Here is a 13,335-nt window from a genome sequence, read left to right on the forward strand (position 1 = left end):
AATTAGTCTTGATTCTTATTTTCCTTTATTCCTAAGTTTACTCTTTCATATGAATCCTCAAGTTCTCAAAAGAGCCTATTTATATTTTGCTTGCCATTCAAATCAATAAACTGACAACTAATAACACTGCAATACTCAGTCTATCATTCTAAGAAAATGGAATTATGTCTTCCTCCTTCCTCTGTACCATTCTTCCAGTGTTTTAGAGTTTACAAAACAAAATTTATCCTATTCACAGTAACTGATATGAGGGCACTGATTTATACCTTGTTTATACTCAATTTAAACAGTTAAAGAACACACTCATCTTTAACAACGCTTAATAATTTACCTCTATAGGTGTTGTTTCAGGAATCTCTCTAAGAATCACAATACAACGCTTATGACTTGGTCTCACTTTCTCACCCTTCTCATCAACTTGCACCATGGGAGAAGCTGAAATTTAAAAAAGCGTTTCATCCAAAAGTGACAAGGAAAGATGTTAATATTGCCATTAAAAATTATTCATTTCTGTTTCCAAGTGAATACATTAACAGAAGTTAATATCTTAAAGAAATTAAATTGGAGAACCAAAGATTACAGCTGTAACAAAATATTTTGAGAATACACAAAAAACACTGTCAAATGTTATTCTTTGAATATACAGGGCACGTACTTTGTGTCTTGGGACTGTGTTGGGGTTGAAAAACTTTTAGGAGTCTATAATACATAGCTAACAAGGTAATTACCCTGTGTTTACTGAATTCTGGATTTCTGGAGATAACAAAAATTAGTGTATTTGCACTCCACTCTTATGACTGGCTTACAGAACTGCATTCTGACATGTGAAAAAAATTCTTAAAATTCAAGTTTAAGAAGCACTTAAACCAAGAATTAAACTCAAATGACTGTAATTTTCCTTTGATTTTAACATATTTATTCTTACCTACTATTACAGACACTGAGAAGCCATCTTATAGATGCTGACTTTGAGGAAATATTTAATGAAGATAGTACCACATAGTGAAAACTTTTATTTCCAGTCTCTTCAGAGAGATAATATGCCATATCTCTCTCTGAACAGGTAAGTAGTGAGAATAGAAGAAACAGGGAAGAAAAGTTGGGTGTAAGTACTAGGTTCCAGCCCTTAGAGGTGGAGGATTCCAATGATCTCTTGGTTGATTTTTTTTTTTTTGATGACAAGACTGGGTTGTTTTAAGAAACCACTGCACAAACCAATTAGAGATTTCATAAATGTTTTTAGCCCTCTGAGAATGGAAAGCCTCTATGTTCATTTAAGTCTATTATTGGACTTGTTATATTTAACTTTTAAACATTTTCAATGACACATTTCATATAAAAGTGAAGATCTGCCTTTATTTGGGTAAGCAGTTAAAACTTTGGTATACTTTTCCTAAGAGAGATTACCAAGAAATACTGATATAAGACTGTAAGACACAAACACCATTAAATATGCTTAGAACCTCAAATTCTTTATCAAACTTTAGAGTAGTTATTTGTCACACTACAGACTGCACTTCTTTAACAGGTGGTGGAATCAATTTAGGAAAAAAAAAAGTTAATTCCAAGTATTTAGTATTTATCTGAATAATTACCATTTCAGTTGTCTGTGGGTTTGTGGTGTGCATAATGTGTATAAAATGTACTTCTTACTTGGGCTCAAAAGTTTGAAAACAGAATGATTCACAAGATGTGATAACGATACATATATATGACTTTCTAAAAGCCCAGAAAACTGAGATTTAATTGCTTATTCTTGAGTAAGTGGGTATTAGGATGAACCACTACAGTGCAGAATTGATAGAGAGGCTATATACCAAGTCAGTAAAAATAAAGATAAATTATTGGAACTACTAGATTAACAAAAAATAGGAAGTTAACAATTCCCTGCCTGGTGAGCACAGCTTAATGTATAGAATTGTGGAACCACTATATTGTATACTTGAAAATAATATGTGTCAACTACAATTTAAAAAAACAGCCAACAAAAAAAATTCCCTGTATGATCAGAAATCAAAAGAATATTTAATTTAGCTTTTGACTTTAAAAATAAGCTAAAAGGTATGATTTACATACACCTCAACACTTCAAGAATTAGATCAGGGTCTGTAGTCAGCTTTTTTATTTCTTCCATGTTGGCAACTGTCCAAATTGGGATGAACTGATCACTGTCCATCTGAGATATCAGGTAAAGATCCTTTGACAAATTTTCTCTGAAAGGAATAAACAGAAGAGTCCCATAAAACAAACAATTCTTAAAAAGTACCTAAAAAAAGAGGTGCCTTATTTACTTTTGTCACTAAGTCTAGGAAAACAAGATTATGCTACCAGAAATAACACAATGAACTATGAAAATACATAATACACAAGTATACTCTTAACTTTCAGAAAATTTCTGAATCGCCGAAAGTTTCTGAATCATGCCCAAAAGGTTTGAACAAGGGAACTTTATGGAATTATACTGATATGCAGTAAAACAATATTAAATTGAAAAATGCGTTATAAAATATTACATACAGTGTAGTTTCATCTCACAAACACTTTATCATTAAAAAAAAACAAACACTTTATTGATGTTAGAATATGCATATAGAGAAAATTATGGCTTCAATCGTGAGTTTAACTGTAAGGGGTTTAAAATTTCTGAATGTTTTCATTTTTTATCAGTATGTTTGCCTTTTTATTTTAAAGATATAAACAGGGACGCCTGGGTGGCTCTGTGGTTGAGCATCATCTGCTTTTGGCTCAGGGCATGATCCTGGAGTCCAGGACTGAGTCCCATTTCAGGCTTCCTGATATCTCCGCCTCTTTTTCTCTGTGTTTCTCATGAATAAATAAATAAAATCTTAAAAAAAAAGATATAAACACTTCCATCTTACACATAAAATCTTGTAACACACCGAAGTAAAATCATAGTCTCATAATGTCTTATTCATGGCAGATCTCTGAAGCAAAGCTATCTTTGCTTATAAGCCACCTTTTCTCAATGACCCTATTTAAAACTGAAACTACCCAAGCACTCTTGATTCCCCTTCCTTTGCTTACAGTGTTCTAATTTTTTTCTTTTTTAAAGATTTTATTTTATTTACTCATGAGAGACACAGAGCGAGAGAGAGAGGCAGAGACACAGGCAGAGGGAGAAGCAGGCTCCACACAGGGAGCCCGTTGTGGGACCCGATCCCGTGTCTCCAGGATCATGTTGTGCGCCACAGGCGGCGCCAAAACACTGCGCCACCGGGGCTGCCCTCTAATTTTTTTCCACAGACCTTATCACCTAGCACACTTCTAAGTTATTATGCTTTAAAAAAAATTATGTTTGTTTTGTCTCCTCCAGCCAGAATACAGGTTCCATGAAGAATCTTTGTTGTTCAAAATATATTTCAAGGCCCTAGTGCCTGGCAAAGAGTAGGGCCAAAAGACTTTGCATTCATGTTTTACTAAGATAAAGTAGTAATTACTTTTTAAAAATTAAAATTGTCAACAGGTTGCTTTGGGGGCAAAAAAGAATAGAGAAGACACCAGTAAAGGTTAAAATCATTTTGGCAAAAAAGGAGGAACATAGTAAAAACATTTTCATCAAGAGATTTTCTTAAAAAAAAAAAAAAAAAAAAAAAAGATATTCTTTTCTTGTTTTTTAGAGAGGGAGAGGAAGGAGAAGGACAGAGAGAGAATCTTAAGCAGGCTCTATGCCCAGAGCTGACCCCAACATGGGCTTAACCTCACAAACCTGAGATCATGACCTGAACTGAAATCAAGAGTCAGATCCTAAACTGACTGAGCTACCCAGGTGTCCCTGTACACAAAATATACAACTAAAAAGCTATAGCTTAAATCAACTCTGACTTTCAACATGTCTATTCTTATAAAACCTTGGTCAAACTTTTTTTTTTTTTAAGATTTTATTCATTTATTGGAGATAGAGCATGAGTACCTGCACAAACTGGGGTAGGGCCAGAGGGATAGGGAGCATATTCCAAGCTGAGTGTGGAGCCCGATGTAGGGCTCGATGCCACAATTCTGAGATCCCGACCTGAGTAAAGTCAGATGCTTAACTGACTAAGCCACCTAGTGGCCCAACCTTGGTCAAACTTTTAAAGAAATTGTATCTTGTCAGAAGTCAAATTAATGGATATAAATCACATCTATGATTTGACTACTATGACCAATACCTGATATGCACTAATAACAATTTTGTTGAGTCACAGACCAATCAGACAGTTAGTTGGTTTGAACTGAGTATCAAAGTTCTGAGTAGGATGTTGGAAATCATGAAAAACCAGAGCTCCTACCTACTCCAACAACTAAAAAGCCTGGCTAAATTCCAAAAACCATGTTTCTGGAGATGGAGGAAAAAAGCTACAAGAACAAAATTAAATTCCAGAAAGATGATCTTTCTTTCCTGCAGGCATTCAAAGCTCCAGGGCCAGAGTGAAACCAGCAGAGCTTTAGGCCGCTGCCCAGGACTGGCACTGTGAACTGCCAACTATAGGAGCTCCTAACATACAGCAGATTTCCCCCCATATGACATTTCCTGTGCTCTAAGGAGGGAGATGGGAGTCAGGCTGAAAAGGGAGAGTAATATCTCTGTGGTTTTGTGGAAGTTCCTGGGGATGGACAAAGCTTGCATCAAACACAAGTAGGTCTCCCCCATAAGACATCTGCCAGATTTTGAAGCTTAACAGGGTTAAGAGACTAAAGAGCTAACCTCAAACCTCTCAAGAAAAAGATTAAATTCCCCTTGGTGTTTCAGGATTGAGGTAACAGTTAACAGGCAACTTCTAAGTCAAAAGACTAAAAAAAGGTGATGCCTAAGGAACAGAGATAAATCAGAGGTAGACCGAGTCTAATTAAAGTGGCTGCTCAGCCCTAACCCAGCTCAACTCCTGAATGGATTGAAGCAATGAATCTACTTCCACCTACTAGAAGCTCAAATCTTGTCTAGAGGGAAAAATTACATTACTTGCAGCTCCTAGTTTCTTTTATATGTAATGTCCAGCATATAATCAAAATTTGTAAGACAACAAAAAGGCAGGAAATTATGACAGAGAACCAAGAGAAAAAAAACTCAAATATAAGCAAACACATAAACGATCCAGTTAGTAGGCAAAAATTTTTAAATAACTATTGCAAGTATGTTACAGAAAAAGAATTGTATCACAGGCACAAATGACTAAAGATAGAAAGCTCCTATTTTTATTGTTTTATCCTGTACTAGATTATAAAGTCAAAGAATAAAAAGGAGGGGAAAAGGGAGGGGCTATTTCAGATAAAGAATCCATTAAACTGGGATGCCTGGGTGGCTTTGGCGGTTGAGCGTCTGACTTCGGCTTAGGGCTGATCCCAGTCCAGGGATAGAGTCCTGCATCAGGCTCCCAGTGAGGAGCCTGCTTCTCCCTTTGTCTATGTCTCTGCCTCTCTCTATGTGTCTCTCACAAATAAACAAAATCTTAAAATTAAAAAAACAATTAAACCTGAGTCAAGAATATATCATGTATAAAGAAAGAAGTCTAGGGGCGCCTGGCTGGCTCAGTTGGTGGACCACATAAACTCTTGATCTCAGGGCCATGAGTTCAAGCCCCATACTGGGCATAGAGTTTACTTAAAAAATAAACAAAAGAAAGAAAGAGAGAGAGAGAAAGAAAGAGAGAGAGAAAGAGAGAAAAAGAAAAGAAAAACAAAAAGAAAAAAAGAAAAAAGAAAAGAAAGTTAGTTTATGATAAAATCCAGGTTTCCAGCTTGAAAAATTGGTTTACTGGTCCTACTTCTCACCACATATAAGAAAATTAGAAGGTGTTACCTTTGCATACATATCCAAACTTCTGTTTATTTTGGAAGGAGCAGTTTTATAATACTGAAGTTTTATGAGATCTAAACTATTAATTACCTACATAATTGTTATCTATAAATAAGACATCTTTAGGGGCGCCTCAATGGCTTAGTTGGTGAAGTAGCTGACTCTTAGTTTTGGCTCAGGTCATAACCTCAGGGTTGTGAGACCGAGGTTCATGTCAGGCTTGCAATCAGCATGGAGTTGGTTTGACATTCCCTCCTTCCCCCTCCCCATTCCCTGGCCCATGCGTGCACTTTCTAAAATAAATTAATAAAATCTTAAAAAAAAAGAAAAGACATCTTGAAACATTTGCCTGAAAGAACTCCTTATTTAATAGAAGACACTGGTAACATAAATTCTATGCCCATCCACCTATCTTGCTAAATATAACTCCATGATCACACGTTATACAAGCTAATTATGAATATATACATTAAGATATAACCACTTTTTTCTTTAAATATTATTTATTCAGGAGAGGCGCAGAGAGAGAGAGAGAGAGAGAGAGAGAGAGGAAGAGACATAAGCAGAGGGAGAAACAGACTCCCTGCAAGGAGCCTGATGCAGGACTTGATCCTAGACCCCGGGATCACACCCTGAGCCGAAGGCAGACACTCAACTGCTGAGCTACCCAGGTGTCCCAAAATATAATCACTTTTAATGAGAATCCTAAACAGGAATATGTTCCTAGGAAAAGTATCTAAGAGCCAATCCATAAGTAATCCAATCCAGTATTTCATTATCTTTCCACGAAGCCTAGATCCTTGGTATATCCAATCAGAGATTACATCTTTAAATTTAGTTAAGAAACAGACTAAAGAATATACTCCCCCAAAAAATCACTGAAGTAAATTAAAACCACCATTCCTCACTCCATTTCACAGATATTTTACATTTACTAACCAAACTATTCTTTTTTTTTTTTTAAGATTTTATTTATTTATTTATGAGAGATACAGAGAAAGAGGCAGAGAGAGAAGTAGGCTCCTCGCAGGGAGCGTGATGCAGGACTCAATCCCAGGACCCCAGGATCACGACCTGACCCAAAGGCAGACGCTCAACCACTGAGCCACCCAGGTGCCCCACTAACTAAACTATTAAAAAAATGAGAAATCTCAGTAAAAACAAAAATGAATAGTGTTACCGGGAGAAACAGAATTCCAATTGCTTCTTCAGACATTCTTTTAGGTCTTCTGCAGAAATTGCTGAACTGCTTTCTCCTAAAGTTAAAAAACAGAGAAAAAAGTTAATACCAAATTATCACAGGTAGTAAACATTACATATTGCACTCAGAATATGAACAAATTAAAATTCACAACAAAACCGTATTTTTAGAATTCAGCTTAACTGAATTATAACAAAGTCAAACTAATTTCAACCTATCCTTTCTTTAGATAGATTTCAGATCACTTTAAAAATTATTTTATCAAGTAATGAACACAACACTATTAATACTGAAGGTACCTGGCTACCCTACTGTAAAACACTACCTTAAATACTTTAAAAATGTGATAACTGGGGATCCCTGGGTGGCTCAGCGGTTTGGCGCCTGCCTTTGGCCCGGGGCGGGATCCTGGAGTCCCGGGATCGAGTCCCATGTCGGGCTCCCGGCATGGAGCCTGCTTCTCCCTCTGCCTGTGTCTCTGCCTCTCTCTCTCTCTCTCTCTCTCTCATAAATAAATAAATAAATCTTTTTAAAAAATGTGGTAACTACTTATTCCTTTAATGAAAGCTCAAAGAACAAAAGTAATAGTAATCTAAATTTGAAGAAACTAGCTAAACAAATTAGAATATATATCTATATATGTCTACACATCTGTATTGGTACTAAATCTGATTCTTAGTCATATTTTTAAACATTTATCTCTTAATATTTTTTTTAATTCATGAGAGAGACAGAGAGAGAGGGGCAGAGACACAGGCAGAGGGAGAAGCAGGCTCTATATAGGGAGACTGATGTGGGACTTGATCCTGGGTCTCCAGGATCACTCCCTGAGCCAAAGGCAGTGCTAAACCTCTGAGCCACCCAGGCCACCCTATTCTTTTCATTTCTTGATTGTAGAGCACTATATCTTCCTAGGACTATTTATTATTTTAAGATTATATTTATTTATTCATGAAAGACACAAAGAGAGAGGCAGAGATATAAACAGAGGGAGAAGCAGGTTCCCTGTAGGGAACCCGATGCAGGACTTGATCCCGGACTGGGATCCCACCCTGAACCAAAGGCAGATGCTCAACCACTGAGCTATCCAAGCGTCCCTTCCCAGGAATATTTAAAACAAACATCCAAATGATCAAATCAACTCTCACAGCCCTCTATGCTTTCAGTTATTTAAACTCAGATCACGAGACTTTTTTTTCAGAACTCAAGCCTGAAGAACTTTTTTATTACAATCTTACACAAAACATTATAGACTCAAAGCATATAATTTGTCATCTTCTTAAAAAGCATTAGGGACTAAGCGCTAATTTTCTTTAAAAACAGACAAAAGAATGTATATAAAAATAAATACATTTTGCACCTGATTTTGCTACTACTTTGTCTTACTACTCAAGATTCAAAGTGGTATTAGGTATTAGATTAACTTCATTAAACATGAATATAAGAAAGGGCACCTGGGTGGCTGAGATGGTTAAGAGTCTGCCTTCAGCTCAGGTCATGATCTCAGGGTCCTGGGACTGGCCCTGCCTCAGGCTCCCTTCTCCCTCTATCTCTCCCTCTCCTTCTGCCTCTGCCCCTCCCCTCTGCTTTGGGTGCTCTCTCTCTGAAATGAATAATGAATAAATAAAAACTTTTTTTTTTCTGCCCCCACCCCCACCCCCATCAATAAAAACTTTTTTTAAAAGATTTTATTTTTTTAATTTATTTATTCATGAGAGGCACAGAGAAAGAAAGAGAGGCAGAGAGACACAGGCAGAGGGAGAAGCAGGCTCCGTGCAGGGAGCCCGACGTGGGACTTGATCCCGGTCTCCAGGATCGCGCCCTGGGCCAAAAGCAGGCGCTAAACTGCTGGGCCACCGAGGCTGCCCTGAATAAATAAAATCTTAAAAAAAAAAAAAAAAAAAAGTAAGAAGCATACGATTTCTATGTATATGCAATCCTTCTATCCGGGCTGCCCTTATTTTTTTTTTTTTTTTTTAAAGATTTTACTCACTTATTCATGACAGAGAGAGAGAGAATGAGAGAGAGAGACAAGCAGAGGGAGAAGCAGGCTCCATGCAGGGAGCCCAACGTGGGACTCGATCCAGGGTCTCCAGGGTCAGGCCCTGGGCTGAAGGCGGCACTAAACTGCTGAGCCATCCAATCCTTCTAATACAAAATCCAACCACCTCAATGTGCTAGCTAAATATGAACAATGATTTCACTTTTCAATGTCATTACAGGATACTTTTCAATGTCATTACAGGAAACTTATTAAAATATCAACTAGTTGCCACATTACTAAAACCAACTCTATGTTTAATATACCCAGTGATCAGGTATATTATGACCACGAGTAGGGAGGAGAACGTACCACCTTAAATTATTATATGGAATATCACCTATGCCATTTCAGAAATCAATTTAGAAGCTGACAAAACTTAGAAATCCAGTCCAAATATTTATAATAAGTAAGGAAATTGGAGACAAAGGTTAATGTATCTTGACTGAAGTCACAGAACTAAGCAGCAATAGAAAGACTACTCCCTATTACATTTTTAAAATTTATTATTTTTTTACATTTATTTTCCAAAGAGATCCTTTATTATTATTTTTTTAAAGATGTTATTTATTTATTTATTCATTAGAGACAGAGAGAGAGAAAGAGAGAGAGGGAGAGAGAGAGAGAGAGGCAGAGACACAGGCAGAGGGAGAAGCAGGCTCCATGCAGGGAGCCCGATGTGGGACTCGATCCCGGGTCTCTAGGATCACACCCTGGGCTGAAGGTGGCGCTAAAACACTGAGCCACCAGGGCTGCCCCAAAGAGATCCTTTAAATCAGAAAAATTAAGATAGGTAGTTGGGGTCTATGGTCCATTTTTAGTTTCTTTTAAATCTTATCCATTTTAAGTCCAAGCCAAGTACTTACCCTTGTTAATTAAATAAATGTGAAAAAAAATTCACAAGTTGAATTGTAGTAGAACAATGTTTTTAATACAGCCATTTTCTCAAAATTAATCCCTGCAATTTCATATTTATAAATGCATTTCATACTAACAAAAGTAACGGGAAAATTGACAACTTGCATTGCTCCCAACTAATCAATGCCAAGAAACTTGAAAAGTTTCTCTGAAACTTGAAAGCTCTCTGAAAAATTGTAACATAGGTCTCTTAACTATATTGACTATTTTTTCCTTTTATCTTTAATTTCATATTATCTTTTAATAGGATCTTTAAATATTCTTTTTAAATCACAATTTTCACATTTGTCCACTTGAAAGCAGATTTATAAAAATAACCTAGCATTTCAATAACACACAGTTCTCTTCAAATTAGAAAACAGAGTGATCAATGCCAAAGGTTTATTAGAACAATAAATGATAAACCGTAAGGGGAAAAACACTAGTGTACTGTATGCTCATTTTACCAATAAAAGTATAAAGTTTACCAGAAACGTCATATATTTGGTAACTCAGATCTTCTGGCCCTAAAATCATCCCATCAGTTGATTCTTCAATGCCTATAGTATTTCTGGTGGTTTCGCAAGATGAATACATTACTTCATATTCTTTACACATATCATCTGAAAGCTCTGTATTACCTGTATTAAAGAAAACATACTGAAAGTAAATAGGAATTCTTTAAATCCTATCTTTAGGAACCCTGGGCACTAGATCTTCTATAATAATAATATTTTAAGGAATCTGATCAGTTGGGAAAATGTCCACATGGTTGTAGTAAGAGTTTTCTTCTTGAGGGAGAGAAGTTTACCATTATGGTCAAGCTAAAATGATTAACAATAGTTTAAACTCATAGCGCTATGTACTAACTCTGTGCAGCTTCATGTATTTTGTTCACTCGATTCTCAGAAAATCCTATGCCAAAAGTAATTATTAATGTTTTTATAGAAGGACAAGAAACAGGCACAGAGAAGTTAAGTTATACCCATAGTTAAACAGTGAGTAAATAGCATTGCCAATGACGGTATATCAAAACTAATTTATAACTACCATATCATGAATGGGTTAAATGCTAGACCGAAAGATAAAGCTACTATTTGAAATTAGTGATAATCCATTCATACTAAAAATAAGTAAGAACTGTGTACAAACTACATGTTAAGCATGTATAAATATATTTAATCAAATAATCAAAAGATACACCCCAAAGTTCTATAAACTGGTTTGGTTATATGTTAAACCTAAATATGATTTGTACTGTTGAAATATTTAGGACTTACCCTCAGGATGAGACCCTGATGTGGCTGCTGTTTCATGCCAAGAGCTTTCAGTTCCATGAGTTACTTGAGTGGCATCCGGATTTCCAGGAGGAATTTCTTGCCATACTTTGGCATTAGGATTTAAACCAGTTCCTTTAGATGTTACCTGCTAAATAATCAAAGGACCTATTTTTAAATTTTAAAAGCACATTAAAATTACAAATTTAGATAATGACTTTTATTTTAAACGTGAAAGAAACCCCAATAATACTAAGTAACTTAATTATAAGTATTAAATTATATTTTAAAATTTTGGGCTCATCTTGAAAATAAATTTTTTTTAAGGTTTTATTTATTTACTCACGAAAGACACACACAGAGAAGCAGAGACATAGGCAGAGGGAGATGGGGAGCCTGATGCGGGACTTGATCCTAGGACCCTGGAATCACGACCTGAGCCAAAGGCAGATGCCCAACCACTGAGCCACCCAGGTGCCCCGAAAATAAATATTTTTAAGGAGATGGACTCGAAATGTACATGTATAAAACTTAGCTACCTATACAACAAAAAATATTATCCCTGTTAACAATTAACATAAATGCTGCTTTATCCCAATCTACTTACAAAGGTCATAAAATTTATTCACACTATTCAACTATCTTTAGCATTATTGTGTATTTACAGCAAATTGAGTTACCTAGAAATATTTTCCAGAGAACGTAATTTTTATTGCCATCTATGCTGTGACGAGAGACCTTTGAGTCTGAGTGATTCTATCACTGGAAAATTTTCCCAAGTCAAAAACAGTAATCTGGTTGACTCAGTAGAGTATGCAACTCTTGGATATTGGGGTCACAAGTTTGAGCCTCGTGTTAGACGTAGAGATTACTCAAGATCTTAAAAAAACAAAACAACAAAACAGCGATCTTTTTTTTTTTTTTTTTTTTTTTTAAGATTTCATTCATTCATTCATAGAGATGCAGAGAGAGAGAGAGGCAGAGACACAGGCAGAGGGAGAAGCAGGCTCCATGCGGAGAGCCCGACATGGGACTCGATCCAGGGTCTCCAGATCACGTCCTGGGCTGCAGGTGGTGCTAAACTGCTGCGCCACCGGGGCTGCCCCAAAACAGCAATCTTGATGCCATTGTTTTACTTGAGTTTTGAGTTTCCACTACTGTGCAGTTAGCTGGACCAACATGACTTATATGTATGATGAATCAATGAAACATTGTTTCCTTGTTACAGCTTGTAATATATTTTTTGATTGCTTCCTTTTATCAACTGAATCACAATTTTGGAAAAAGGAGAGAGTTGAGATACAATGTCCTTTTCCACGCTAAGGTTTATTCACCTCTTGGGAACAAGAGCTGGGCCTTAAAATGGTGGTGGCAGTGGGCAGTATTTTATCGTTGACACTGTTCAGAATTGTCAGTTATAGGATAATAACAAGTATAGCCCTTTTAGTTAATTTCATTATTGTTATAAAATTCTCTACAGATAATATAGCCCCCCTTTTGCCTTTACTAGGGCAATACCCTCCCAGAACCTTACCTTTGCAGCTAAGCTGATTTTGATTTAATAATTTATGTATAGCTTAATTTCTGACTGATAGGAGAGAACTGTCAAGAGCTTGTGATAACCTAGATGTCCTATCAGTGAATAGCGTTTAATTAAAAAAAAAAATTAAAGATTTATTTGACACAGAGTGTGCACTAGCAAGGAGAGCAGGAGAGGAAGAAGCAGACTCCCCACTGAGCAGGGAACCCCATGAAGGGCTCAGTCTCTGAACCTTGGGATCCTGACTGAGCCAAAGGCAGATGCTTAATTTACTGAGCCATCCCAGTATTTAATTCTATAATAAGCACTTTAATAGAATAAAACCTATATATTTACAAACATACCCCTCATCACTTTCCTCAATTCTGAAAATACTACTTATGTCTCTACCCAAGGGAACGGCAATTAACAAAGATTACAATTCTCAGAAAGAGAAATCAATTTCTGAGTCTTGATAAATTCAATGAAAGAGTAAAAAGATTCATTTAATGAATAAGATTTGTAGGTGGAAAAGATACAGCAAACGGGCCACATAGCTACTAGAAATACCCTTCATTTATATAAATTGTTATGCAGAGTAGTATG

The 13,335-nt window shown here is 36.2% G+C and overlaps 1 protein-coding gene across 10 annotated transcripts in view; it reads right to left on the bottom strand.

The window, feature by feature from the left end:
* Window positions 1-13,335, bottom strand: part of LARP4 (La ribonucleoprotein 4) — a 222,137-nt gene that overhangs the window by 40,960 nt on the left and 167,842 nt on the right. For 8 of the 10 annotated variants that reach the window (XM_077870095.1, XM_077870092.1, XM_077870093.1 and 5 more), the window contains 5 exons: window positions 11,214-11,361; window positions 10,422-10,574; window positions 6,975-7,050; window positions 2,077-2,213; window positions 332-435 (listed from right to left, as the gene is read on the bottom strand). In XM_077870095.1, coding sequence (XP_077726221.1) covers window positions 332-435; window positions 2,077-2,213; window positions 6,975-7,050; window positions 10,422-10,574; window positions 11,214-11,361 — 618 coding nt within the window. The remainder of the gene's footprint in view (window positions 1-331; window positions 436-2,076; window positions 2,214-6,974; window positions 7,051-10,421; window positions 10,575-11,213; window positions 11,362-13,335) is intronic. The other 2 variants (XM_077870096.1, XM_077870090.1) reach the window with 1 other exon arrangement.

Source organism: Canis aureus, chromosome 25 (assembly GCF_053574225.1).
Source record: "Canis aureus isolate CA01 chromosome 25, VMU_Caureus_v.1.0, whole genome shotgun sequence".
Classification (NCBI taxonomy): domain Eukaryota; kingdom Metazoa; phylum Chordata; class Mammalia; order Carnivora; family Canidae; genus Canis; species Canis aureus.